This window comes from Melanotaenia boesemani, chromosome 1 (genome assembly GCF_017639745.1).
Source record: "Melanotaenia boesemani isolate fMelBoe1 chromosome 1, fMelBoe1.pri, whole genome shotgun sequence".
NCBI lineage: Eukaryota > Metazoa > Chordata > Actinopteri > Atheriniformes > Melanotaeniidae > Melanotaenia > Melanotaenia boesemani.
The window spans coordinates 6,408,777-6,435,714 of record NC_055682.1 but is presented as its reverse complement, the minus strand read 5'-3'; the positions used below and the strand labels follow the sequence as shown (position 1 = coordinate 6,435,714).

At 38.5% G+C, this 26,938-nt stretch overlaps 1 protein-coding gene across 3 annotated transcripts in view; it reads right to left on the bottom strand.

Annotated features, from left to right (window-relative positions):
* samd4a (sterile alpha motif domain containing 4A) overlaps nucleotides 1–20,417 on the bottom strand; it is a 59,568-nt gene extending 39,151 nt beyond the window's left edge. For all 3 annotated transcript variants that reach the window (XR_006010875.1, XM_041989085.1, XM_041989098.1), the window contains exons 1-2: nucleotides 20,281–20,417; nucleotides 18,531–19,228 (exon numbers count right to left, since the gene is read on the bottom strand). Coding sequence is in view for 2 of the 3 variants with exons in the window: in XM_041989085.1 (XP_041845019.1) it covers nucleotides 18,531–18,726 (196 nt within the window). In the remaining variant the exon portion in view is untranslated. The remainder of the gene's footprint in view (nucleotides 1–18,530; nucleotides 19,229–20,280) is intronic.
* Between the last annotated feature and the right edge of the window lie 6,521 nt (nucleotides 20,418–26,938).

Sequence of the window (26,938 nt, the reverse complement as noted above, 5' to 3'; positions counted from 1 at the left end):
GAGGAAAAGGGGCGGTCTATAGACTGACAGAAGCTGGATTAATAAAAAAGTTAGTGATAAACACGTTACTCTTTAAATAATCTTAACATTCAACGACTCACACTGGTGTGACAATGTACAAATTTGCAATGTCTTAGATGCAGGATTAAAAAAGTAATTGTACAAACTGTTAACCTAGTTACCTTCTTTACAAACTTGTAGCTGCAGGTGATGCCCCACGCACTGTTGCCATGTAATGAACTTGTGCCTTTATTGTTTATCTTATTTCTATAATAAAGCTATAAGATGAGCTAATAAAACCTAAAAAATACATATTTAGGTTAAAACATCCTGGGCCTGCTGGAAGAAAGTGTAAAAAATGTGATGTTGCCTATTAGTGTGCAAATACAATTTTAAGCATTCTGGTCATCTTCATCTTACCATGTTACTGAAAATACCAAAGTTCAACAGCCAGTTGTCAATGATAAAGTGGCCCCACAACAAAGTGTTGTTTTTATTTTTTTATTTAAGTCTAAATAAGACTTTTTTTTTATTTTATTCAAGTCTAAATGAGACCATAAATCACAAAATTACTGTTATGTCATATTGTATGGATGTAGCAAAGAAGAAATAAGAAGAGGAAAACAGAGAAAAGTATATCCTTATCCATCTTACTAATTGTGTGTCTGTCTTCAAGTCCCACAGGTGACGCTCGGGGAGAGGAAACCTGGTGTCAAACTGTCTGGAACAGCAGGTGATTTACACCACTCTCACTGTGTAACACTCACTTGCACACATGCTGATCAAAATCTGGATATACTTACTGCATCTGTTTCATACCGACATGCATAAATTTTGAATAAAGCAAATTTATTAAATCTTATTAATAAAAAACTTTATTTCTATCAGTCAAATGAGTCAGGCGTGTGTATCCAAAAAATATTAGCATTAGCTAAATACCCATATACCCATTCCCATGTTCAAAATTGGGTATCTGGCTTCTGATAAAATGACAACAAAAATAAAATTGTAACAACATGTAAAGCATTTTTGCCAATAAACAAGCCTAGAAAAAAAGAAAGACGTATGGACAAGCTGCTTATTCAGAGGACTTAATCCATGAACTGATGAGCTTTGCTCCTTTTTGACTATTTATTTGGATGCTTCACCTTTCAGACAACTGTTGAAATAAGAATCTTTACTGTATTTTAAGTAAAGTAATAAACATTTTCATCAAAATGCAAAAAGATTTATCAGTGTCTCAACAGATAGTGAAAAACTGACAGAGACGTTCCTGTGACCTATAACAGACCAGGAAAAAGGACCACCTTTCCAAAGCTCTTTAACACCACCACAGCCGGCACCTTGTCAAATTATAGAACATTATAAAAAGCACCGCTCATCTGGTTTTCACATTTTGTGTAGGTCTGCGAGCATCTATCTAGCAGTGTTGGTGTAAAGTAGGGCTTTCCCCCAGATTGCTTCTTTATTTATAATGTTTAAACCAGCAGCAAATATCTGAATTTCAGGTTTTCAAAAGGAAGAATTGCACATTACCGAGCATATGCACAAATACCCTAATGTTGATGTGCTACAGAGTTAGCCTTGCAACTTATTTGCATCTGATTGTTTATGGCCACACCAATATAATATGAATGTCTGTATGTTTGCATGCTTATACTAAAGTAGGAAGCACCTGCCGGATGGTAAATTGTTTCTCTGCGCTGAGTGTGTGCATTTGTATCTCGCTTCAACAGAAAAAGGAAAAGCTTCATCAGGGCTTCTGTAGATGCAACGTCCTGCTATACTGGATTCATACCCGTGCGACATCTGTTTAAGGTCAGTTGCAGGCTCCACGTAACATGCACTCCTGCTATGCAGCACAGTTACGCAGAAGTACTCTCTTGTGATTGGTCAGTTTGTGATGACATAACTCCAAATTTCTGTATCTTCTTCCTGAATTTGTGCCGTAACGGCCATTTTTAAAAACAACACATTTCTCATTTGTTGGTGCTGTAAAATTTTTAACAAAAGAATAACTTCTTCATTTGCTTCATGAAGACACTGCATTATGTCGGCCGTTGTTGTTCTAAAACAGAAAATACCTGCCAGAACTGAAGTAAACCACTGAGAGAATTCAGCCCTGTGGAGTTTACCAGCCAACACCAGCCCTACTGCCATCTTCAGATTCAGGAGAGAAACTGCAACACACTGCCCCTACTCGAGTGTGAAAGTACCATACGCAGATGTCACGCAAGTATAAATCCAGCTTTAGAGTGAAGTGGTCCTTGATTCTTTCAGTTTTATAACCACTCTCAAACTCACTGAAACAGTATCAAGCAAGCCAAGATTTACATGTAGTACACAACTGTGAGAATGGAGGACAATTATTTGCTAATCCAGTTCACCCATTTCCCACTCCCAGCTAAGGACTGGAGGTCTGGCGGAAGCAATGTGGGGTCAGACAGATATACAGTCTACCTGTAGATGTGTGCAAAGCACTCCAGTGTTTGGGAGGCTCTGAATGTGGCAGTTGCAACTATGCTGGGAATGTGAGCCTCTGCTCTGCCAGGACTGGACCGGAGAAGCCCACAACTCTATTTAAGGAAATGGCAGTGAGGGGCTTGTCAGCCACTCTTTGCATCTCTGTTTCTTTGTGCATTTTTCTGCTCAAAGCCTTTTTCCTTCCTTGCACAAAACTCATAATTATTTCCTCTGAGCAAAAAAGGTTTAGTTTCATACCCACAGGAAAAAAAAGAAACAAAAAAACAAGTCTGTGCACAAACATTCAGTAGTATCTTCATTCATAAGGGGGTTGGTTAACAGTTTCCGGTATGTTTGTGAGAATAATAGGACGTGTCCATTCACTGTTTTATTGTATATATATATATATATATATATATATATATATATATATATATATATATATATATATATATATAAAGAGCAACGGTAAGCAAAATAAAGATAAGTCTCAATAAAGATGAAGCTTTTCATTTTAACTGAAAGAAAAAAGAAGCACATGCGCATGATTTCAGTTATTTGAGACTTCAAATAGGCTTGTTTGACTTAATACTGCTTGTTCCGCTTCCTAAATAAAGGAGTATTAAGTGATTGTTGCATTGCACAGGCTTGTGTCAGGCTGTTAGTTAAGAAGGTTTTAAATATATGTTGATAGTAATTATAATAACTAAGTACTACTATCTATATGCATAGATAAATGGATAGATGGATAATAATAAAAATAAAATGCTCATTTATCCATTAGTCATTCAAAAAATATGCCATGCCATCCCACAAATGAGAACCCATGATTTATGTTGTTTGTTCTGTTTATGTGCCTCTACAGTAATTTGTTGGTTTATTTTAAATGTAGAGTTTATGTGTGAGAAACACTTGTTTTGTACATAGTGTGGTGTGCCTTTGAGTAAGAAAGAAATGGATTTACACAGTGTCCTTGGCTGTCAATGACCTCAAGGATGTAGCTTTTAGCATTTTGGCTGTAACATTGTGTGAGTAAACACAGATCAAACTCACAGTGTCCCACTGAGAAAAAAAGACAGAAAAGAGGCTTGTGGTGAAGACAAGGTCAGCGATTGGACATGACAGCTAAATGACACATAAAAATCATCTAGCAGTAATGTGTGTTACAGTAGTTAAAATATTCCACCGAGGAATAATGGCCTTTTGTTCATTCAGAGCAGGATTTATCATTTTTCTTGGAGTAAACTTTTAATAGATATCATTTATATATAATGTACATTGTTTTTTTGTTTGTTTTTTTGCCCTGCACACTGTTAATAATATTTCTTTGTTATTCAAAGCAAGGTATTTCAGGTTATTTTTATGTAAAAAGTGCTCTAAATAATGAGTACTGCTTACTGGAGGAGTTTGGTATGGATGAGGTCATTTTCACCCACCAGGGACCTCTGTTGTGGTCACAGCAACCGTTTCCATAGGGCTTTCGTGGCAAGTGGTTCTGCACAGCTAAGTGTGTCCACTGAAGCCAACAGCATGTCGATCAATGAGCGGTCAGTGGCTCCTTGCTGCATCTCTATCATCAATGTCCATTCATTTGAGGACAGAAAAGACAGCTGAGACACAGCAGAGTGTGAAGCGGACTACCACATCTTTGCCATGAGAATTTTTTTAACTGTGTTTAAGTTCTAATCTTATATAATCTCACAATTAAGGAAACTTTTAAGTATGAATCCTAAAACCAGGGTTTCCTTATTTTTAATACTACAGCAGAAAGTTAGGGTCCAATGTATTATTGTGTACAGAAATGCATACATTTCACTTTTACTAAGTGCTTTTTACATAGTCTGAAAAGTTGCTAAGTTGTGTGTTGTTTGGTGTGTGTGCATTGAGAAGCGAGTGTTTTTTATGCATGTGTGTGTGAGTGAAATGGGAGTGCTGAGCTAAAGCACTACAGGAAGCTCTACTGTTGTAGTTTTAATCATTTTTCATATTTTATATGACAGTGTATTAAATATGACAATGCATTGGCAAATATAATGAGGTTTTAATCATTAACATACACTGCTGTCCAAAAAACAATTGCACACTTTTATGTTTGATTGAACTGCCTACAGCTTTTATTACAGCAGTATTCCCTTTGGCATCATTTCAATAAGCTTATGCAGCATCAAAACATTAATTTTCTTCCAGAATTGCATAAATTTTTTCACCAGGATCTTGTATTGATGATGGGAGAGTGTGAGCACTGAGCAAAGCATTCTCCAGCACATCCCAAAGATTCTTCATGGGGTTCAGGTTTGGACCTTGTGGTGACTGATTCATGTGTAAAAATGATGTCTCGTCCTCCCTGAACCATACATCCATTCACTTATTTGCTAAACTGCTTGGTCTATCCCAGCAATTAGCAGGCAAGAGGCAGGATACACCCTAGACAGGTCGCTAGTTTACAATCTGAGCTCAATGAATCCTTGTAATGTAATCTTGGAATATGGCCGTGCCATCATGGAAGACAGAATAACCTGGTCATTTTTTTATTAAGGTAGTCTGCTGATCACATTCTTTGAACACATCATGTTGCTGAACATAGACCTGACTAACCGCAGCAACCCCAGATCATAGACATCGGGCTTGAACAGTAGCAACTAGACATATTATTTTAACTTTCTTACCCTGATGTGCCTGTCACTCATCAGACCACATGACTTTCTTTCATTGCTCCCCAGCAAAATGAAGCTTTTTATTTTCCAATTAGCCTCACTGATAAGTTGTTGTTTTAAAGCCACACAGCTGTTTTGTGGAGTTGTCCCTCTGTATTTCCACATTGTACATTTTACTCATGTGCTTCAGTTCAGCACTCCCACTTCACTCTTTTTTTCAATTGGACTTTGTTTAAGTGATTGCCGATCACAGTTTTTCCAACCACATTTCTTATTCTAAGATGATGATTCTGTACCATCTTTCTAGTTCTTAGTAATGTGTTGAAACATTTTTAACCCAACTTTAGTAGTTTCAGCATCTCATTAGATGTTTTCTTTGCTTTATTTTTTCCACAACCACAGGATGCATCTTCCTACATGGTTGTTTAATAAAAGATACTCATTAGATCAGTTAAGGTTAAATGACTTGTTGCCAGCTGAAACATAATCATCCATGCTGCATCCATACTGGTTTGTGAAAACATATTCAGTGGAAATGGCTTAACAAACCTCATTGTCCTCACCTTATATATCACACACTATACACCTAACAATATTCAGTCATCACGAGAGGTCAAACACTCCTGAGTAAGACCAATTATGAACATCAGCTGCTTGATGTTAGAGATGTTAGTTTGCAGCAAACCTAAAGCTCCAAGTATACACTGTGCTCACTTAATATAACTTGAGATCATCAAATAACTTACTGAGGGGTGCTGAAGAATCTAAGAGAACTCTCATTGTTCCAGTTCTACCTTACGTTATATTGTATGTTATGTTGTATGCTATGTTGTATGCTTCCGTAGCTATGGAGCTGAGACTGACTAGCTCCCAAGTTACTTTACACAAGAACTGGACTGTATAATACAACCGGTTGACTAAATGGGGAACGGCTGGACTGAGCTGCTAAATGGGAAACATACGCCTCTATGTCTGGTCTGGACAAGACTGCTGTTCATCTATGAGAGTGGTATCCCTCACCTGTTCTCACCCTCCCTCCATTTTTTTTTTAACATACGTTCACACACACACACACTCACACATATGAATCACCCAGTTATGTTTACATCCATATTACTATGAGGGATGTAAATGAAGACCGTTTTCAACGCAACATTATATACCATTGCAACAAGTTACAACAGAAAAACTGCTACTGTTTGTAGGAAGGGGAACTTAAAATGAGCATTAAAGGCGCTCTGGGGTAAAGTCTTGAAAGATCAAGTGAAGTGCAGCACCATGTAGAGCAAGACCTGCTCTCAGCAACCGCACCATAGAGATTAAAATGTCCACTGATTGCTACCAATGGAGTCATTCTTTTTCATGTAGTTGTTAACTTGAGCAAAAGTGTACCATATACAAATACAGAAACTTTATTTTTCCGTAGCTCATTTGTTTCTTAAACAGTCATTTTACTCTAATTACACAAAAAAGTTAAGATACGGTTCAGTGATAAATTTGAAATGATTTGATATTCATCGTTTTACAGAAATCTACAGAAAGAGGTCAGTCAGCGATTTGAAGGAAGTCAGTGATTGGGTGGGGGTGGGGGGGAGTATATAAATAAATGGACCTTGTATGTGTTTCCAGAAATAGAATAAAGGTTTCACATATCAGACACGGTGTTTCAATGAATCTACAATCTCTGTATAATGATTCAGTCATCCCACGTTCTTCATCAGAACCAAGTCTAATGTGCTCTGCATGACACTTGGAATAACTGCACTGAATTTCCACAACATAATAACACTAAACGTACCTGTAATATATATATATCTTGAAAGGTCCCATATTATGCAAAATTCACTTTCTAAAGGTTTTCTAACAGCCATATGTGTCCTCATAGCCTGTGTATGAGGCCCAAAAACTAGAAAATTACACCACCCTTCTCACTTTCTTGCTCCACTTTTTAGCAAATGTGTGCTCAAACGGTTGAGGCTGAGATCTTTCCTTTTGTGACCTCACGAAGGGAAATAACCACTGCCCCCAGTAGTGGATACTGTCATTGACCAGCCTCCCCCTGGCTAGCTGAGCCTACCCTCTAAAATCACCGAGTGGGTGCCAGCAAAAGCTGGATCCTCTCCCAAAGAGGAGAGTAGAGATCACTGGAGCCTCGTTTGGAATGGCTGAGATTAAGGACCAAGGCTGAATTTGGAGTCTTACAGTTTGAAAACAATGTTTTTTACCTCTAATAACAATATAAAATTGTTGAAAAAATGTATAATATGGGACTTTAAATCTATTTTTCTTGTCATTAGATTGAAAACTGTGGACTTTATTTTTACATCGTTTCCCACAAATATCTACATCCCATAGAAGAAAAATCTGTCTATTGTCTTTTGCAAAAGCTTTTTTGTCTTTATTTTAAAACCTAAAAATAGACATAAAAATGTGGTTCTTCAAAAATGACAACAAATTTCCTATAGTAGATATTTATCAAAAATTATAAGTTGTCTTTTCTAAAGGTCTCATAACATTTCCAGCTCTTAATGAGTTTTATTTGGCTGGGCTGAGAGAAAAATGGCTATCTGGATTGTAAAGGTTGCAGACCCCTGTCCTAAGTGGGAGTTTTTCAGCAGGACCTGGGTCTAAAAATGTCTGGGTCCCTAAAAAGCAGTGGATTTGCCCTTTTTTTATATCACAGATCAGAAGCTAACTTCACTGACGTCAGGCTGCGTCTCTGAACATTTCCTCCATCCACGCCCGTAGACAGAGTTAAAAACTAAACATCCTGATGTTATTTACCTTATTTAAATGACGACATGTAATTTCAGACTGTACATAGTCACTCGCTCACAATTGTCCTCCGTCCAGATGTGCAGACAGGTGTGCACGCTCATTAAGTGCGCACACTCCCACCAGCAGAGAGCATGTCTCCAAAAATATATAGCATAAATATCAGCTAATAACCAGGCTTCACAAGCATACCCTCCAACCCACCATCAAAACTGAGGTACCAACATTTACAGCTACAGCATTCGCCAAAATCTCTGTTCTATCGTATCTAAAGAGCCGATAGCGTAGATCTAAACTGCAGCTGGATCTCAACTACACCTTTTTGGTGTAGTGAAGAGCAGCACTCCTTTCATACCAATGACAGATGAACTCAACGTGACAACATTAGTGCACACATCAAGTTATTAAATTGTCTCCCCATTTTGCTTGCTGCAAAAAATCTACGTACCGTAGATTTGGTGTGGTGCTGGAATACTTCAAACCCTGGGATTAGCCATTTTTGGGGTTATTTATTTTTTACTCTCTCTAAAAGAAACAACAAAAACATCCAATAAGTATACCATTCAGGTAGCAGACTAATGAGCAGTATTGTAAGAGTGGTAGTTCCATTGAAATCTTAATACCCAATTACTTTGGATCATTGCACAAGAAATTAATTCTTTAATATTTCAACAGAAAAGCATTCATACCACTAGAATTAGTGAAATCATGAGTCCACAGGTCCTCCCAGTACACACTGTAGGCAGCAGTTTGTCATGCTTACTGAATTTTGTTGTACAGGTAAACAAGGTGATTTCTTTTTTCTGACTACTGACAGTCACATTGTACAGGCCGAGCTCAAGTTAACCTGCAATTATCCCGCTATCATTATAGAAATATTGCAGTTGAACAAATGTGGAACAACTCACAGTCACTGGCCGGGATATGTAAATTTGCTAAGTGAAGGCTTAAGAAAACCAATGGCTCAGTTTGTTTATGGTTCAGCTGTGATATTGCATGGAAAGGATTTAATTTTGGCTCATCTTACAGCACTGGACCACCCATATTTCAAGACTGTCAAAGGATTTTATCGACTTGCTTGAGGAGTGAGAATTATGCATGCACAAACTGACTGGCTGATTATAACAACTGACTGGTCATTGTCTGCAGTAGATTAAATTCAAACTATGCAACTTTCTGCGTGACAGCGTGACATTTGAAGCTTGTCTGTGGTAATACAGACTAGCTTCTTTCCACCAGGTCCCCGTAGCTCTTGTTTGTCTCAGACCAGCAGCTATGTTCTGCCTGGTGTGATCTGGAAAAAATGAGTCTGGAGACATTTCGTTTTCACGTTGAAATCCGCATCAATAAAAAGACATTTATATACGCTCTATGATGCGGCTTAACCACAGGTCCGTAGCGGTGGTGAAACATTGGCCTGTAGCCACGTAGCAGGGAGAGAAACTCCACTAACATGGAGACGAGATGGCAGCGATGCCGTTTGTCCAAAGTGTTGATGAGGATCTTAAATCCCGGACTTTTCACTGTGTTAACTGAAAAAAAAAGTTATGTTTCTTTATAACGTTTGTCTCTCTGTGTCTCTGGAAGCTGGTGGATCATTTAGTCGAGACTCACAAAAATTGAAAAATTTTCTATTTTCTTGTGTTGCGTCGCGAGCCCCCGTGTACACGTCTCTGTGAACGAGCGCAACATTTCACATGCACGAATGTCGCCTGTTGCTTGGCTGGAGGAGGGCAGCGATTTCCGTCTCATCGCACAAGTTCCATAGAAAATGATGGAGAAACTTAAACTGGAGAAACTAAACTTAACTGGTGAGGTGTTTGCAACTCGCGCTGAATAAAACTAAAGCGGTTGGAGCTGTGGGAGGAGTCTATAGCAGAGCGCTGCAATGCCAGTGGCACTCGATTTGCAACTGAAAACAGCAGAAGAGGAAACTGCGAAGGACAAAAATAATCGAATCATTTGATTTTTATGATCGTTGAAAATCCAGATCGTAATTGTGATTCAAATTCGATTAATCGCCCAGCCCTACTGACTATTCAAGGAAAGGAAAGAGGACATTATTAGAAGAGGAAAGAGAGAAAGGGACAGAGCATGAGATAAGGCAAGCATCAACATCTGACTGACTTTTACTGACTGGAGAACTCCAGTGGAGTACTAGAGTACAGCTATGATGCAAGACGGATCCCAAATTTTCTGTAGGTAGGGGGCGACTCACTGCATGTTTTAGATGTTTCTAACACATCTGACTGCAATAAATTGCTCATTAACTGGCTTGCAAAGAACTTGATTAGGCGGTCCATTAATCTGAATTAGGTATGTTGGAATAGGAAAACATCTAAAACAGGCAGGGCAGTGGGTCCTAAGAACTGGAACTGAAAAACATTTATCTACATAATACCGAGAGCCTGATATGTCAGAAGCTTTAAATAGCTACCCTAAGAATGGAGTCCTTTTCATGTCCTTTTGCTTTTCTTTCTTAACAGTTACACCTGACTTTTTTTTTAAAACCTTTATTATAAAGGCCTGGGGAAAAGATGAGCTTTATTTCGTTTTCCCCTCTGGCTGTTTGGCAAGTTGTCTGTCCCCATTCCCAAGGTTCAGTGCAGGTTCACAGAACACAGCGTCAACTTCCAGAAATAAACTGTTTGCTCATGCATGGGTGCGATGAAATAGTTTGGCTCAAAAATCAGTGACAAGACTTTTCTGGCCCACTCTCATCCTCCCATTTCTCTATCTCTGTATTAGCAAGCATAGTGACGGTCTGGAGGTATAGAGAATAGAAGAATTATGGCATAGACCAAAAACAACATTGGCATCAACATTAAAATTTAAGACTGGTGTGGTTAGCCTTCTCTGTAAAATATTCTACCACTAAAGAGGAAAAAAAATTCAGAATGAAACTTATCTGGTTTGATGTTCTTTTCCTTTTTATCTCCTTGTTTTTATAAACCCTTAAAAGCCACATTTGTCAACAGACCTAAAAGCTTTTTTAACCTTCAATTGGCTTTTCTGCTAATTGGGGGGGTTAAGAAAAAGATGTGTACATGTGACCTCTAAAAGCACAAATATGACTAAATAAATTCATAAATATTTTAAATGTGCAGTTTGAATAGATATTAACCAGGACTGTTGTTGGTACTGCATGCATTTTTCTATTAAATCTGTATTAAATAGCTGTGTGCAGAGAGACAACACACCAAACGTTGACTGAAAGTGAGTGATTCTTATAAATTTTGGGGTTTTTTTCTAATTATATGCTTAGTTTGAGTGAGATTCTAGTATCATATACAGTATCATCATACAGTTGAAGCAGGTACAATGTATTTCATCATTTTTTTATAAGCATGGGTTTATGGAATAAAGTAACCAAGTACTGTTTTGAAAGTTAAAACTCACTCATGTTTGCATTTTTATCAGCCGTCATGCTGCTTCCTTATTTATTCTGCCACTCATTAAACGGACTATAGCAGAGTAGTCAGCTAGCATATCAGCTGGTGCTATGAACCTTTGCTTGACTTATGAGTCGACTGTGATTCACCTGTAAGGTTTTCAATGAACTTTAGATGCATTTTGATTTCATTTTATGACCGTACCAAAAGTTGGGATCCTATCTACCCTTGTTTTTTTCCTTATTATGTTTATTCTCTACTTTTTTTCTGTTTGTAAATAATATGATTTCCCTTTGAGATTAATAAAGTATTCAGTTCAATGTAATTATATGACATCTTTGAAGAATAATATAGCTCCACATAGCTATAATTTAATTTATACATATAAACAGTCAGATCAACCTGAAATCTTTTTTGTTTCTAAACATGACCATTGCAGTGGTCACTGACAAAGTGAACAGTTGTGTAAAGACAGTGCCATATGGTTTATATTTTATCATATATTTAAAAACATTTATTTGTTTATGTTTTTCTTTTGCTCCCAACAGAGTTTAAATAATTTACATACCTAACATACTGTTTTAACTTTCAGTTCCCCATGATAGCCCCAATTTTTTGGAAATTTGGTCATAAAACATAAACGAAAAGGTGGAAAAATATTCCATCTCAAAAATGGTACTAGTATTCCTGAGTCTTCATCTTTTCCTTCCTTCACCCCACCCATCTCTACACCCCCTCTCATCTTTCCCCCTCCTTTACCACTGTGGACTCAGGAGACCTTAGCTCCACTGAGGGTGGAATCAGTTTCCTTTCCATTGCCTACCCCTGCCCCCTTTCTCTGGAAAAACCCCTGTTCAACTCAAACTTAGCATCGACGGTAAATGTGCTCCAAGGGCCCCACATTCCTAGACAGTATCCCCAACACTGGAACAGTTTACTGCCTCAACCAGGAATGCTGACTTCCAGCCCAGATTTTCATCAGACTTAGTTCAGGGAGGGAGTGAAGCAGAAATTCACTGGAAAGTATCAGCCATTATACAACATTCTTTTCCTCTATGTCAGTCATTATATAGACGAACTGAGCTTTCTCTCATTCTACAAACATAGATGTAGAGGAAATGCTGACAGCTGAATGAAACCCTTTCTTCAAAACGGACTCAAACAGTTTCTGGACTGTTCCAGATGTAAATTATAGTGTCACTCACTGGCTTTTCATTTCTTAATTATATCTTTAATCATTGTTATTGTGTATGATTAGTGTTTTTGTTTCTTTGTTGTTGTTTTTAAGGAGTTATTGGTTTAAATATATAAACCATATATAATGTTTCATTACAAATTCAATCAAGCTTGAATTTTGGACAAACTGATCCTCACAGTTCAGTTTTTGGATATTATGTTCTGGGGGTACTGCATATTTTCTGCTGGTCACATGCTACTGTGTGTTTGCCATGGTGTGTTTTGGAGAGCTTCATAATCAAAGTCACACATGTATGTTTTCTTTAGTAAAGTCCTCTTTACTTTTGGTGAAAACATAGTTTCACTGTGTGGTTGTCTGTCATGTGCTAGCAAAGCACATCTGTAATGTTAACGCAGAAGCTCAGTAAATAACTGCACACATGCAGTCTGTGTTAAGACTGTAGGGAGATTCACGCTGCTTTGTTATAAAGTGCTTAATTAGCTGACCAGAAGGTCCTGTGAGTCATAAGTAGCTATTGAATTTTGTGCTGGATTCCCTCCATTTCCCTTTTTTTATTTTTGTCTTTGTTCTACCCCTGAAAGCTCAAAAGCAGAGACTTTTTGTCTTGATTGTGGGTTCCCAGAGCAAACCTTTTGAGGGGGGAGGTATTCAGCCACTGGCCTTGCAGTGGCAGTGCATGAGTTTTTATTTGGGCTAAGGGATTCACTTTCTTAATTAGTGGTACCTGTGAAGGCGAGTATAAAAGTCATGCCTGGGGAGGCTTACAGGTTTTACCAGGTCAGTGTTACATAGGTTCCCCCCAAGACTTAAGCTACTTCTACACTGCAAGCAAACATGGCTCAAATCCATTTTTTTCCCCATATGTGACCCATACTTGATTTTTTATTACAGTCTGAACAGTAAAACTATTTTTTCTAAATCTGACCCAGGACACTTTCATATGTGGTACTAACGTCATGTCTTCCACTGCGCATGCGGTTCGTTTCAGTTCACACTGGGGGTCTGATGGCGGTCACATGAAATTATAATGTAAAAAAGGACGTCAAAAAAAAAAAAAAAATCATATTTCAGCAAAATATCGGAATTATTTAAATTTTTCTCCCAGTGTCCATTTTGTGTTGTAGCTCACAAGCCAGGTATATTAAAGTCATGATTGTACTTTTAAAAGCTGTAGTCTGCTGCATTTTTCTTGCATACTGTTTTATATACTCAGTACTGAGCAGCAAAAGCAACCAAGCCAATACCATTAAACTAAGATGGAGACCTAATCAAATTACCTCAAGGATTACAACGCAAAATTAACTTCCAGTTTAATGCAACGTCACTTACTGCTCCAACTCAGAGTTCTGTCTCAGTCAACCTTCGTTCAACAACACAGCTGCATATCCAAGCTCTGCTGCCCTGCGTACAGCTCAAACAGCCGTGCAGGCCAAGCCAGTAGTGTACCATACCACATGAAAATGAAGCTAGTCATTCAGAACACCAGGTCCACTGTCCTGTCCCAACCCCACCCCTTACACTAACCCTACACCCTGTGTGCAACTGTGTATGTGTGCATATGTCATCCTCCAGTCAGTGTTCTGCTCACTATATAAGTCCTCCACCAACACTGTCCCTCATGAGATTGTCTCAAAAGAAGTTTTGTTCTCTTTATGGGGGGAGGGGGAAAAGGAAGCTACTTTCCTTAGTAATACTAACAGAAATGTGGTTGGCCACAGCTAAGTTTTTTTTAAAAAGAAAACAAGAAGAGTGTTCACAAAAACTTCTCTCCAACCGGACATAAACAAGTGGTAGAAATAAAGACGATTGGATTAGAATTCATCAATTAACATCTGACAAAACAGTGAGGTGGTTCGGTAGGCAGGATTTGAACTGGCATCTCCCTTGTTGACTTCAGTTTAAGTCCAACTGAAAACTTTTAGAATGCAAACACAACTGACCAGGCTTATCTGGAAAAAAGGCTGAGGCTTAAGAAAAGCAATGACTCTATAAAAGATACCAGAAAGCCGGACTACAGGAAAACATAATGATCTGAAAACATAAAAAAAAGGGTATGAAGTTAAGTTTGGTGCAACTCTACAAATCTCTCAGTAAGACAGTGATCTCATTTACTAGGGCTGCCTCTCAAAAAGCAAGTCTCATCATTATCTGGGTGCCAAAACAAGGCGGCCTGTGAGCGGCAGAGAAGTAGGTCACAGAGAATTCCATTCATTTGTACAGCACTTTCCAAATAGTTGCGCTTTTCCACTCAGCCCAAAACTTCCAGCTGTATGTTAACCCTTAATCAGTCAGCATGGCTCATTTTTGTCCATAAAAAAATCATAATGCTCTTTCCATTATTTAGTGAACTAACAATTGTGTATGAAGGTTTGATTTCAGTTATATCATTTATTGGCAGCTTATATGACAAGTGAACATTTCTTTTAAGGATTTAGAAATCTAGTCTCATTTTAAATTATCTTTTTGTTGATTTAGTAGAAAAAAAACTCCAAAATTAATAAAATACCAATGCTGTCATAAAATAAAACAGCAAACTGATAGCTACATCAGCCTTACCCTGAGACTGAAACACTCAAACAAGCTGCCACAGCATACCAGGGGGATCACGTAACTACTCAGCCTTCTCAGTCTTCCACTTTTCAGCAGCATGTGTTCTGATGGTGAGTTTACAGCTCTGAAATTGGCTTCTGATTCCATCTCATTCAGCTGAATCACCCAACAGGAAACAGTAAAGCATGGCCCAAATTTCAGTCTGAAGGCGCAGAAGGCGGAGGCTTATAAAAAAAATATCTTATATTCACTCCTCTATACCAAAGGTTGCTGTACCAAATACCTATAGCATTTCTTTCCCCAAAAATCCCTCTTGGACCATTTATACATGAAAACAATCATCTCAATTTCTTTGAGAAACTTATTCCAGACCAAAAACTTTATTTTTAATAGATAATTACAACGATATCACATTAACTTGCTCTTAAAAACAGCAACACAAGTTTTCAGTGCCATCATTTTATAGATTTATGTTAAGTCTGTACATATAAATAAATATAAAACTGATAATAATTTGAATTTCTGATCTAAAAATTACACTCACAGCATTAATAAGATTTTTGTCTGCATGTGAATGCATCATTTCTATGATGAGGACTGGAGAGAAAAAAGCAGAGATGAGGAGGTAAGCAGGCAGATGACAGAAAACAGGTGTGCAGTATTTGACTTTTTAAAACCATTAGTCCTTTATTTTCAGCCAATAAACTGATCATCCATCATCTTCTTTAATTCTGGCAATAAGGGCCGTTAATTTGAAATACTGATTAAAGAGAATAACTGACTTAATTGTATTATTTGGTGGTAGTACTCCTCCCTTTCCAATTACAAAAATTTATTTCAAGCCCTGTGAGAAATTTCTTCCTCGGAGCTCTTTTTAGTGCCTCGTTCCTATGGTCGCACTGGAGGAGGCTGAGGACAGACCCCCTTAAAGACTATGGTTCCTGTGGTGGAAATGCTGCTGTATAGTAAATCTCTGAAGGTAAGGCTCACCACTACAGCTTCTGAACAGGCTACCATTGTGATGAAGTTCCCACTAGAAAGGAACAGAATAGAACTTTATTTGTCATTGCAATGAAAAGTGCAACGAATTACAACAGTAATTGTGGAAATTCAGTTAGCTTAAGTTGATGTGCATTCAGGTTTTTGTCCCCACCATCACAGTTAAACAAATACACACACGCTCTTCATGTTTACGGTCCAAATAGATGACTTTCCAGAGTCTCGGTAGCTGGATTAATACAGTGCATGAACTATATTTTGGCTGGTTTAGGAGTCAGAAAAACCTGTTGTTGAGTAAGACGTCACCCTCACCCACCTCCACCCCTCATCTCCACTCTGCTTTGATCTCTGGCAGTATGAACAAGCTTGACTTTGGGAGCGGTTTACAGAAAAAAAATTCATAAAGTCAGCTTTGATGTCTCCAGTTTTATTAAACAACAAAGACTTCCCTCTACTAACTGCAGCCACGGCCTCTAGTAAATCCTGGTGGAAACTCTGTGCAATATGTGTGTCACAACAGGGTTGGACCAGCATGCCACCCCAGTGAAAGCCAGCAGATGTGATACTGCATGCAGATGCTGCCACGGGAACACAGAGATGCTTGCTCTCCATCGCAAGCAGCACATCACTCTATTTTTCATGAGCCCAGTCGGTTGCCAGGCTTGCTGTTACCATGGCCACGCTGCAGTGTGATGCAACAAAACCCAGTCATAACCCCCCAAACCCCCCCACCCCTGGCTGGTTTGGCACAATACCAACTCAGAGAGCGCGACAGGACTATAGGGTGGCACACTGCCCGGCTGACGTCTCCATCCAGCCCCAGTGGCAGCTGAACAAACATTAAACAAGCTTGTTTTACAATCATTTTTGACCGGCTTCAGCTCATCACAATGCTTTGCACTATTACACACCATCAATGATGCAGCTATTTTAAAACCAATAGAAAATAGTGAAAAATTAACAAGGTTGTGAAGTTGAATATTGTCTTTCAAATGAGATACAGCATGAGGTAGAAGTAATTTGACTGACTATATAAAAAGAGGAGAAGCTGTGTTGTCTGAATAGAAGAGGAGAAGAAAGCACCTCTGGTCTATCTGATGGTTTTAAATTTTAAAAGGTTTGAAAATGTTAATGTTTCAAATTTTTGTTTTCTGAATTTATCATTTTATAACTCAATGCTTTTACTATAAAAACTAGAATGAGGTTGTTGAAGTACTAAAATAAATCCAACAATGTAATTACATCTTCATTACAGTAGTACTGTGTAAAACTCTTCATAGATTTGTACACATCACTTCCAAAGAGCCACGTTTCCTTGTAATCTTTATAACCTCTCCTTCATGAAGCCAATTTATTCTGCCTCCTGTCTGAAATGACATATCCAAAATAATTAAGTATATCGTCATAACTACAACGGCTGTATGTATAATCTTGGTCTCAAAATAAAGAAATGTGAGATTACTACAGAAGTGTCAGAATCAACATATCTGTTACTTTTTCAGAGTAAATTCATCTGGAACACAGTAGAAAATCTAAATGGTTATCTCCTCCTAAAAGGAAACCACATTACTTTAAGTGTACAGCAGAGTACAGCAACCTAATTCATCTAGGAATTAGTAAAGTCTGATGAGGAACTATGCAAAAGTAGAAGATAAAAAAGTGAACCTGAGCAGTTGTAAATGTTTTAAGGGAGGCGTTACGCAGGTAAATATCTTGGCAATCCATCAGCTGATGTTGATAATCAACAGCTTTTTAGAAACACCATGAGGATCCAGAAAGAAGTGAAACCCAAGATAGTACATCATAGCAAAAATCTTCATGTACTACATGGACCTACCAGCACCTTCACAATCATAAGATAACACATTAGCAGCGTTTGTCAGGGTGGAATAAAACTTTTGATCAGAAAACATTAAAAGTAAGACATGGTTTTTGATTTTGTTGGGTTTTTTGTTTGTTGGCTACTCTTGGGCTGTTGGCTTGCAGAGTTTTTGTCCCTCAGTAATGAGGAAGACATCTTTGTAATCAGAAGACTCTCTGCTTTCATAGGACACATTGTATGTGTGGTTTGTTTGAAGTGGAGAAATTAGCAGATGCTCTAAAGTGGACAGTGCTGTTCTCATGTTTGTGCTGCATGCTTCTATAATTGCTTGGGGTTTGAATTGTGTTTGTTTTGGTGCCAATGCTTGGTAGAGTCTTTTAGCTGAGTTTCTCCCCATGGTTTGGTATGCTGCATATTAGAATTCATGCTTCAGAGGGAGTGCAAAGTTCTTCTGTACTGTCCGCATCACATGATGCCCCCTGTACAGGTGGCTCTTGTGAGTAAGAAGTTAAGTGGGCTTGAACAATGGTTTCTGAAAATGTGAATGGAGGATCTATAAATCATTCAAGCATTGAAAAAGACACCTTAGCTCTAAGGACGAAAGAATATATACAGTACTGTATGTCTCAGTGGATGACGTAGCCAGCTGAATGTGTCTGATCAGCAGGTTTTCTTACCTGGATTGTTGGCTTCTCCTTCCAAGACCTGCAGCTCAGTGCACTCAGCAAGAGAGTGCTCCAAGCAGAGCTGCAGGAAGCGGGCCTGGGTTCGGCTCACCCTCTTCAGCAGGGAGAGCAAAGCCACAGTCTGCTCGCACTCATTCCATCCCTTGAACCAGCTGGCTAGCACGCCCACCTGATCACGAAACATCATGGTCTGCAAGGCAGGATGAAGGTGGACTGACTGCAGTGGGCCTGGCTGACTCGGTGAGCTGTCCCCAACTTCCACCTGATGGCTTAGGAAAAACTTAACAGGGGGTAACGGCAGTAGAGGATTTCTCTGGAGAACTTGTCAGGGAGGTCAGTCAGTGAAGATCAGCTGAAGCACTGCAATACCATTCTTAGTGTTGTCATTATTAGCTGGGACAGTGGGACACCAGCTTAAAAAAAAGTGTTTAGCCTGCAGCAGCTGTTGGATGTATTCCTGCTGGATGGGTTTCCAGCCACCTTCTCCTGTCTGATAAATCTCCTTTAGTGAGAGTGAGGGGGAGTGAGGTGCTCTTCTAGCTAGGCATTAGGGTGATCTGAGCTGCTTTTGGCTGCTTAGTCGATCTCAGAGGGATTGATATTTGATGAGTCAGCTTTCTTACGGCTCAGGCTGTGTCACATCAGCTTCAGCCTTAGTGGCATTTTTCTTCAGGGAATCCCTCTTAGACCTGCGGGAGAATGTCAGACTTTAAAAGAGGAACACATATTTAACAGTCAATGCTATCTGTGCTTCTTTGTGTACTTATCTACCCCCTCTTTTACCCATATGCATAGACTAGAGAGGAAAGCCTCACCAGAAATACGACAGAGTCCCTGTTGCTTCAGCTCTGCAGACTTTGAGCCGCTGCAGTAGCACGATTTTGAATAAAAACCAGCCACTCAAAAGTTACACAAGCATTTATAGGTCGAAGCCTCGCTGTCGCCTATGCGTATAGGCTTGTGGTATTCACCGCGGAGACAAAAATAAAATAAAAAAAAAAATGTTTTCGCTATCCACCCATTCCTAAAAATACAGCTGTCGGTACTACTGGCGCTGCATCCCGGAATTTTCCAAAGGACGCCGGGTTACCGACGGCACGACTGTGTGCTGAAAAAACCTCTTTGGCGACTTCCCTCTATTATTTCAACGACAGGTTACAATGTTGTATTTCTAAATCATGGGAAAGCTGGCTGTACTGGGAGTTTGAGCTGAAGAGTAAGCTAGGAGCAGACTCCAGTGTTAGCCGCTGTCTAAAACTGTCACTTTGCTTCATCAGCACACAGTCGATGGCCGTTGGCGGATGCACGTCTGTGTGGGGGAGCAGTTTGTGAAAAGAAAGACTAATAAATTAAACCTTATTTGTTTTTTTAATTCACTTTAGATATAGGATTTACCGTCTAATAACCGTATAGTAACTGTGACTTTAAGTTACCGTTTGCAAAAATAACGCTTCCCAGCACCGTTAGACACTGACGACTGTTGATTCCCAGTTTCCTTTTCCTTGGGTTTAACTTAAAAAGCTATATAATACAACTACTTTGTGCCACAACGCTGATTCTAAAAGACGATAATTTTGGTTTTGTGAATGTGCAAAAGAGAGTGAAAGAAAGGACGCTTTTTTTCTTTTTCTTTTTTTTTCCTCTCTTTTTTTTCTTCTTCTTCTTTTTTTTTTTTTTAGCTAGGAACTTCAGTGTTCGAGTTGTAATTAAAATACCCGGTTAGTTCGTTAGTGGTTCCTACCTGCAGGAGCAGTTTGCATCGTTGGATTTGTTTCAGGACGGCGACAGGCTAAGCTTTTTTCGGAGGGGAGCGGTGCCCCTTCACTCCGTGTATGTGGGATTTGCCATCTTGACTAACTTTTCCTCTGTCTCCCTCCAGTAGACGGGCTCCTCTGGTCTAAAACATACTACGGTCAAGACAAACGGGACACGGCCAACTACTTCCGTTTTTAGTTTTCAACATAAAGTGCAGAAGCATAAAAACTTTTTATGAAAAGTTCCTGGCCACAATTTCAGATGAAGGAGGCACGAACACCCCTAAAATTTAACTGCCTATTTATTTGTTTGTTTATTTTACAAACTTGACGGAAAACATTTTTATCAACATATCAGACCACGATTTTGTTTCTACTTATTTAATATCAAAACGTTTGCCAGCAGACTCTCTTTATTGTGTATAAACAGCGATGCAAGTTTTCCTCTTTTGGTTTGAGATCTGAAATCTATTATTGAACCAGAGGTAATACCTGGTTGATGGCAGATGTAAAAATAAATAAATAAATAAATAATAATACTAATAATAATAATAATAATAATAATATATATATATATATATATATATTGTTTTGTTTTGTTTGTACCATGTCTCTCTTCCAAGTATCTACACGTTATACACCATTGGAAAACTAAGATTCTTGCGATTATACAGATCCAGGCTGTAGGTGTTGGAATGATGCAGATTATCCAGGTGCAGACTAAGTAACAATTTAGGCATGCCACTTCTTCATTTGTGTTCCACTTGTACATTTTCTTATCATTTCTTTGGACTCAAGCTACACCTTTCGTAGATACAACATTTTCAGCAAATAACTCTTATGGAATCACTTTAGTGGTGCAAAGATTTTATTTTATACCTGTCTAACTTTATTATCATAGACATTTTTCATAAATACAACTAAACAAATAAGAACAAATTATGTATCATTGGGACATGCTGATGGTCAGTTGGGTCTAAGTTGTCTGATATATTTTGACAGACTGAGTTATCCCTTGGCTTAGGCACCTTTTATTTATTTATTTATTTTCTTTTTTTTAATACTCTTGAATGATTCATAAGTCAGTATTAATTCAGTTTTGTTTACCTGTGCAGCATCAATTCAAACCAAAAGTCATTTTAAGGCTTTTTAAAGCTACAGCCCAGTTAAATCCATCTAATTTGCTGAAAACAGCTGTAATCAAAGACCCACCTGTTCTCTGCTGCATTTCACTAGTTTTTATTTTAAAAAGTCCACATATGCATCTGTTTCTTTTAAGCTTGAATTTTCTAACTTAATCACGTTTTAATACTGCTTTTATCCAATGTTATTTCTTTTTCCTTTCTGTTTTGTTTATAATGTTAAATTATGGTTCTTGTTTTCTGTAAAGCATTTTGAATCACCCTCTCATTGACCTGTGCTGTACAAATAAACTTGCCTTGCCTAATTTATCTGACATTAATCTAAAAATAGCCTGGAAAAGGAAATGGATTAAAAGATTTAAACTAATTCTGGTTCTTTGGAAACCAAATGTAAATGGCTCAAGGCTTTTGTACTGCTATACTATTGTGTTCAAATGCAGCACAAAATTAGATTTACCAAGCTGGATGACGCTATTTTGAAGGCCGGGCTAGTCGTTGTCAGCTTGTGTTCCGGCGAGTTTGACGTAGAGGGGGGCTCGCGCTGCTCGTTTCCACATGCTAATCATTAACAGTGGAGCATTACGTCAGGGGCTTGGCAGCGCGAGGAGGAACCAAAATAGAGCGTGTGTAAGGAGGGGCGTCCAGAAACAAACAAACAAAAAAGGTAAGAAAAATAGAAGTTTCCACAAATCCGTGAAGTCAAGTCCAAACAGGACAAAACCTGGATGTTAAAAAAAAACTACACGTCTTTACTGTAAACTTTTCTACTTTAATTAACTGAATTTATTTTTAACTAACCTGATTTTTTCCTTTTTATCCTACTTTATAGTCATTGTATATTTGCTGTATCTTCTTTCACACATGCAAGCTTATTCAAACAACTATATAAACTGTAAAAAGCTGGACCCGAAAAAATTTTGCTACAGTAAAAATAATAATAATAATAATAATAATAAATTTTATTTCAAGGCGCCTTTCAAGACCCAAGGTCACCTCACAAAAGACAATTAAAATCAGTTAAAACATAAGACAAAACATCAAAACAAACATCATGCAGCAGACAGTTAAAAACATTAAGGTGAGAAGGCCAGTTTAAACAGATGAGTTTTAAGTTGTGATTTGAATGATGGAAGTGAGTCGATGTTACGGAGTTCAGGTGGGAGTGTGTTCCAGAGCTGGAAGGCTCTGCTCCCCATGGTGGTGAGACGGGCACGGGGCACAGAAAGGTGAATGGAGGAAGATGATCTGAGAGTGCGGGAGGGAGTAGCTATATGGAGTAGGTCAGACAGATATGGAGGGGCCAGATTATGGAGACATTTGAAGGTGAAAAGCAGGATCTTGTAGTTGATTCTGAATTTTATTGGGAGCCAGTGAAGTTGTTTGAGAACCGGTGTGATGTGTTGAAAAGAAGGTGTGCAAGTGATAATCCGGGCAGCAGAGTTCTGAAGAAGCTGTAGTTTATGAAGTGATTTATCGGGGAGACCAAAAAGAAGTGAATTGCAATATCGATTCTTGAGGTGACCAGACTGTGGACTAGGATAGCTGCAGCATGTGGAGTGAGAGATGAACGCAAGCGGTTGATATTTCGGAGGTGGAAGTAGGCAGACCGAGTGATGCTAATAATGTGTGAATGAAATGAAAGGGTGCTATCGAAAATGACGCCGAGACTTTTTACCTGAGGGGAGGGGAGAATAGAAGAGCTGTCAATGTTAACAGAGAAACTGTGAGATTTGGTTAAAGTGGTGGGTGTGCCGACAAGGAGAACTTCTGTTTTGCTGCTGTTGAGTTTTAAGAAAATTGGAAGAGAACCATGTCTTGATTTCAAGAAGACAGTCAGAGAGGGATGAAGGCGGAACAGAAGAATTTGGTTTTGATGAGATGTAGAGCTGTGTATCGTCTGCATAAGAGTGAAAGTTGATATTGTATTTGCGGAAAATGTGACCAAGCGGGAGGATATAAATGATAAACAGAAGAGGCCCCAGTGAAGTGAAATGAAGTGAAGCAGAATAAACATATAAACCAACACAAAGTAGTAAATTAATAGAAGGTACACACCAGAAATGGAGGACATTTTCTGTCCCACCGGTAAAATTTCGAGTAATCCGAGCAAAATACACTAACATATGCACTGCTTGTGTAAATTACACTTGTCTTGAGAAAAAAAAGTATATATGATTGTGGGAAAATATGTTTCAAAATATTATTCAACCTACCATATAGAGCTCAAGCACGCCATAAAAATGGCATTTTTCTCTTGTTTATCCTCAGTGGTTCCCAACCTATTTTCCTTGGGGACCCCCTTCATGTAAATAATAAAAGGTGATGGACTCCCTGCCCCACCGCGTGCTGAAACCATGCTTTCAAAAGTGAGATTCTTACCATAAATGATTTATTCTGGTTGAGTCCTGTCCTTCAATAAAGCCGAAATTAAATGAACAACATATAGCCTTACTTTTTTTTCTTCTTAAAATAGGGAAAATGTTTGGCTCTGAAAGTTCAAATCCTCAGAGAATCCTCTGCTCTTTAGGGGACCCCCTTGGGGGTCAACAAAATGTGTGTTTTAATACATGAAAAAAATCCTTAAGTAATAAGTTTTGTTTCTTGCAAAATCGAAAACTAGCTTTGATTTTCAATCCTATTACCTTAATTAAAATAACAGCTCACATGATATGTGTGTGTGTTGGCACGTGTCTTTTAAATAAAAAGTGAATATAAAAAAATAGGACTAATACATTGTAATGAATAATGTTATAAGTTTTAATACATCCAAGATTAATTATGTTTAAAAAGCAATACATTAGCCAGCCACTTTGATACGTACAATTGTTCATTGTTAATATAAACAGTTAATCAGCCAATCACATGGCAGCAACACATTTAGTCGTGTAGACGTGGTGAAGACGACTTGCTGAAGTTCAAACTGAGCATCAGAATGAGGAAGAAAGAGGATTTAAGTGACTTTGAACGTGGCATGGTTGTTGGTCTGAGTATTTACTGGGATTTTCACACACAACCATCTCTAGGGTTTACAGAGATGGTCTGAAGAAGAGAAAATATCCAGTAAGCAGCAGTTGTCTGGACCAGAAGGTTTTGTTGATGTCAGAGGTCAGAGGAGAATGGGCAGACTGGTTGGAGATGATGGAAAGACAACAGGAAGTCAAATAAGCACTGGTTCCAACCAAGATCTGCAGAACAGCATCTCTGAACACACAACACGTCCATCCTTGAAGCAGATGGGCTACAGCAGCAGAAGACCACACCGGGTGTCTCCTGTCAGCTAAGTCCCACTTTGGGCTCCTTAGTACCAACGTGGTCTGGTTTAACCACCACAGCCTGCCTGAGTATTGTTGCTGACCATGTCCATCCCTTTATGACCACAGTGTAGCATCTTCTGATGCTACTTCCAGCAGGATAATGCACCATGTCACAAAGCTCAGAGCATCTCCAGCTGCTTTCTAGAACATGACAATGAGTTCACTGGACTCCAACGGCCTCCACAGTCACCAGATCTCCATCTAATAGAGCAGCTTTGGGATGTGGTGGAATGGGAGATTCTCGTCATGGATGCAGCCGACAAATCTGCAGCAACTGTGTGATGCTGTCATGTCAATATGGAGCAAAACCTCTGAGAAATATTTCCAGCACCTTGTTGAATCCATGACACCAAGAATTAAAGCCGTTCTGAAGGAAAAAGAAGCTCCAACCCGGTACTAGAAGGTGGACTTAATAAAGTGACCAGTATGATATTATTACTGTTGTAGGAGGGGTGGAGTTGGAGTGGTTGGGCCATGAAGAGGACTTGAGAACATGCTCACACACAATATGTCCACAACATTTGACAATCACAGACAAATCTTATTAGTCTTTTTGACTCTTAATGGAATTATAGTTTATAAAATTAACTCCAGCCTGTAAAAAGTAAGATTTGAAATTAATGACCAAGAGTAAAAATGTCTTAGAAACGTCTTTGAAGAGATCATAAAACAAGCAAGACTTCAGTCACCTTTTCAGTGAGAGGAGTCGCCCCCTAGTGGCCATTATAAAGAATCACAAGTTAAGGTTCTGCTTTGGTAACAGGAGGCAACATTAACATGCGGTTTATGACGAGCTGATGCCCACAATAAGTTTGATGCAACAAAAAGCCAGAAGAGAAGAATGACTTACCTCATAAGGTAAAGGTGTGTGCTCTCCAGTTTAACTTTTGAAATAAAAGAAATTTGTATCATCACAGTTTCTGGATTTACTCACCAAAGAAGGCAAATGAATGTAATCTAAATCTTTTACCACAGCAATTTAGTTGTTGTCAAAAACATATCCAACAGGAGAAGGTGTTTACAAAAGAGCATGTGGATTAGAAAAGCTGCTTTTTTTCAGTCTTAAAATGAATCATTTCCTGGGAAGAGTTCAACGGGATGATAGTTCTGTCTGTTATCAGCTGAGTAATAACTATTTCTCAATAGGAGTTATTTAAATATGTTGGCCATGATGCACTTTTCCAATTGTAGTTAATGCATATTACCTAAGGTACTCTGCAGAAGTGCTGAACTACACGTAATTTCTGATATATCACTAGGAAAACAAGAAATATGTGCAATTTAATGAAATATGTATAAACATACATAGAAATAAATATAGCAAAAACGGTTTGTACAGTTTTACTGAGCTTGGAAGGGAATATTTAGTCAGAGCAGCTTATTTTTCACAGTCTAAACCCTCTTAGACCAAAGTTTGTGTCCTTTCTTTAAGCAGACTTCAGGAATAGTTTCCAGACTTCTTGAAGGACTTTCCAATGCTTCTCTTTAGATGTTGGCTACTATTTCTCCAGTACTCTCTCCAGATGATCCCACACTGCTTCAGTAATGTTAAGGTCTGGGCTCTGGGGAGGCCTCATTGCTTCATCAGACCTGTTGACATTGAGTCTTTTAGCATACCTCAGCCTTTTCTCCCAGTTTCCCTCCCTTAAAATGGCTTCTTGACATCCACCCCTCCATGGAGACCATTTCTAATGAGGCTTCAGCAAAAAATGCATTTTTCAGGCCATGTACAATGTCTTTGATGGGTTTGTTTATCTTAAGGACATCACTTTTAGATAATGTTCCACTGTGGATTTGATTTTAAGGGAACGCTGCTCAACATTCTGGGATCAAGAAGCTCTTTGGGATTCACCTTGTTGGTGCAAAAGTATTATCTTTAGTATTTTTTTATACATGTAACCAAGAAATGGAAACAAATTATGTGCCTAAAGACACAATTTAAAATATGTTCTTTGGAAAGCTTTGTGCTCTGTGACACAATGCTGGTTCATCCCCTTAAAGAAGGGCCTTTAAAAAAAAAATATTTAATTTTACCTACTTCAGAAAGCCTGGAGGAATATTGCTGAAGGCCACTTTAAAACTATGCCAGGTTCCTTGGAAGTAAAATTAAAATTTTATTTGTTTGGTAGCTTAATCCTTTTATAGTTCTGTAAAATACAGAGATCTTAATACACATTAGCTACTGTGTT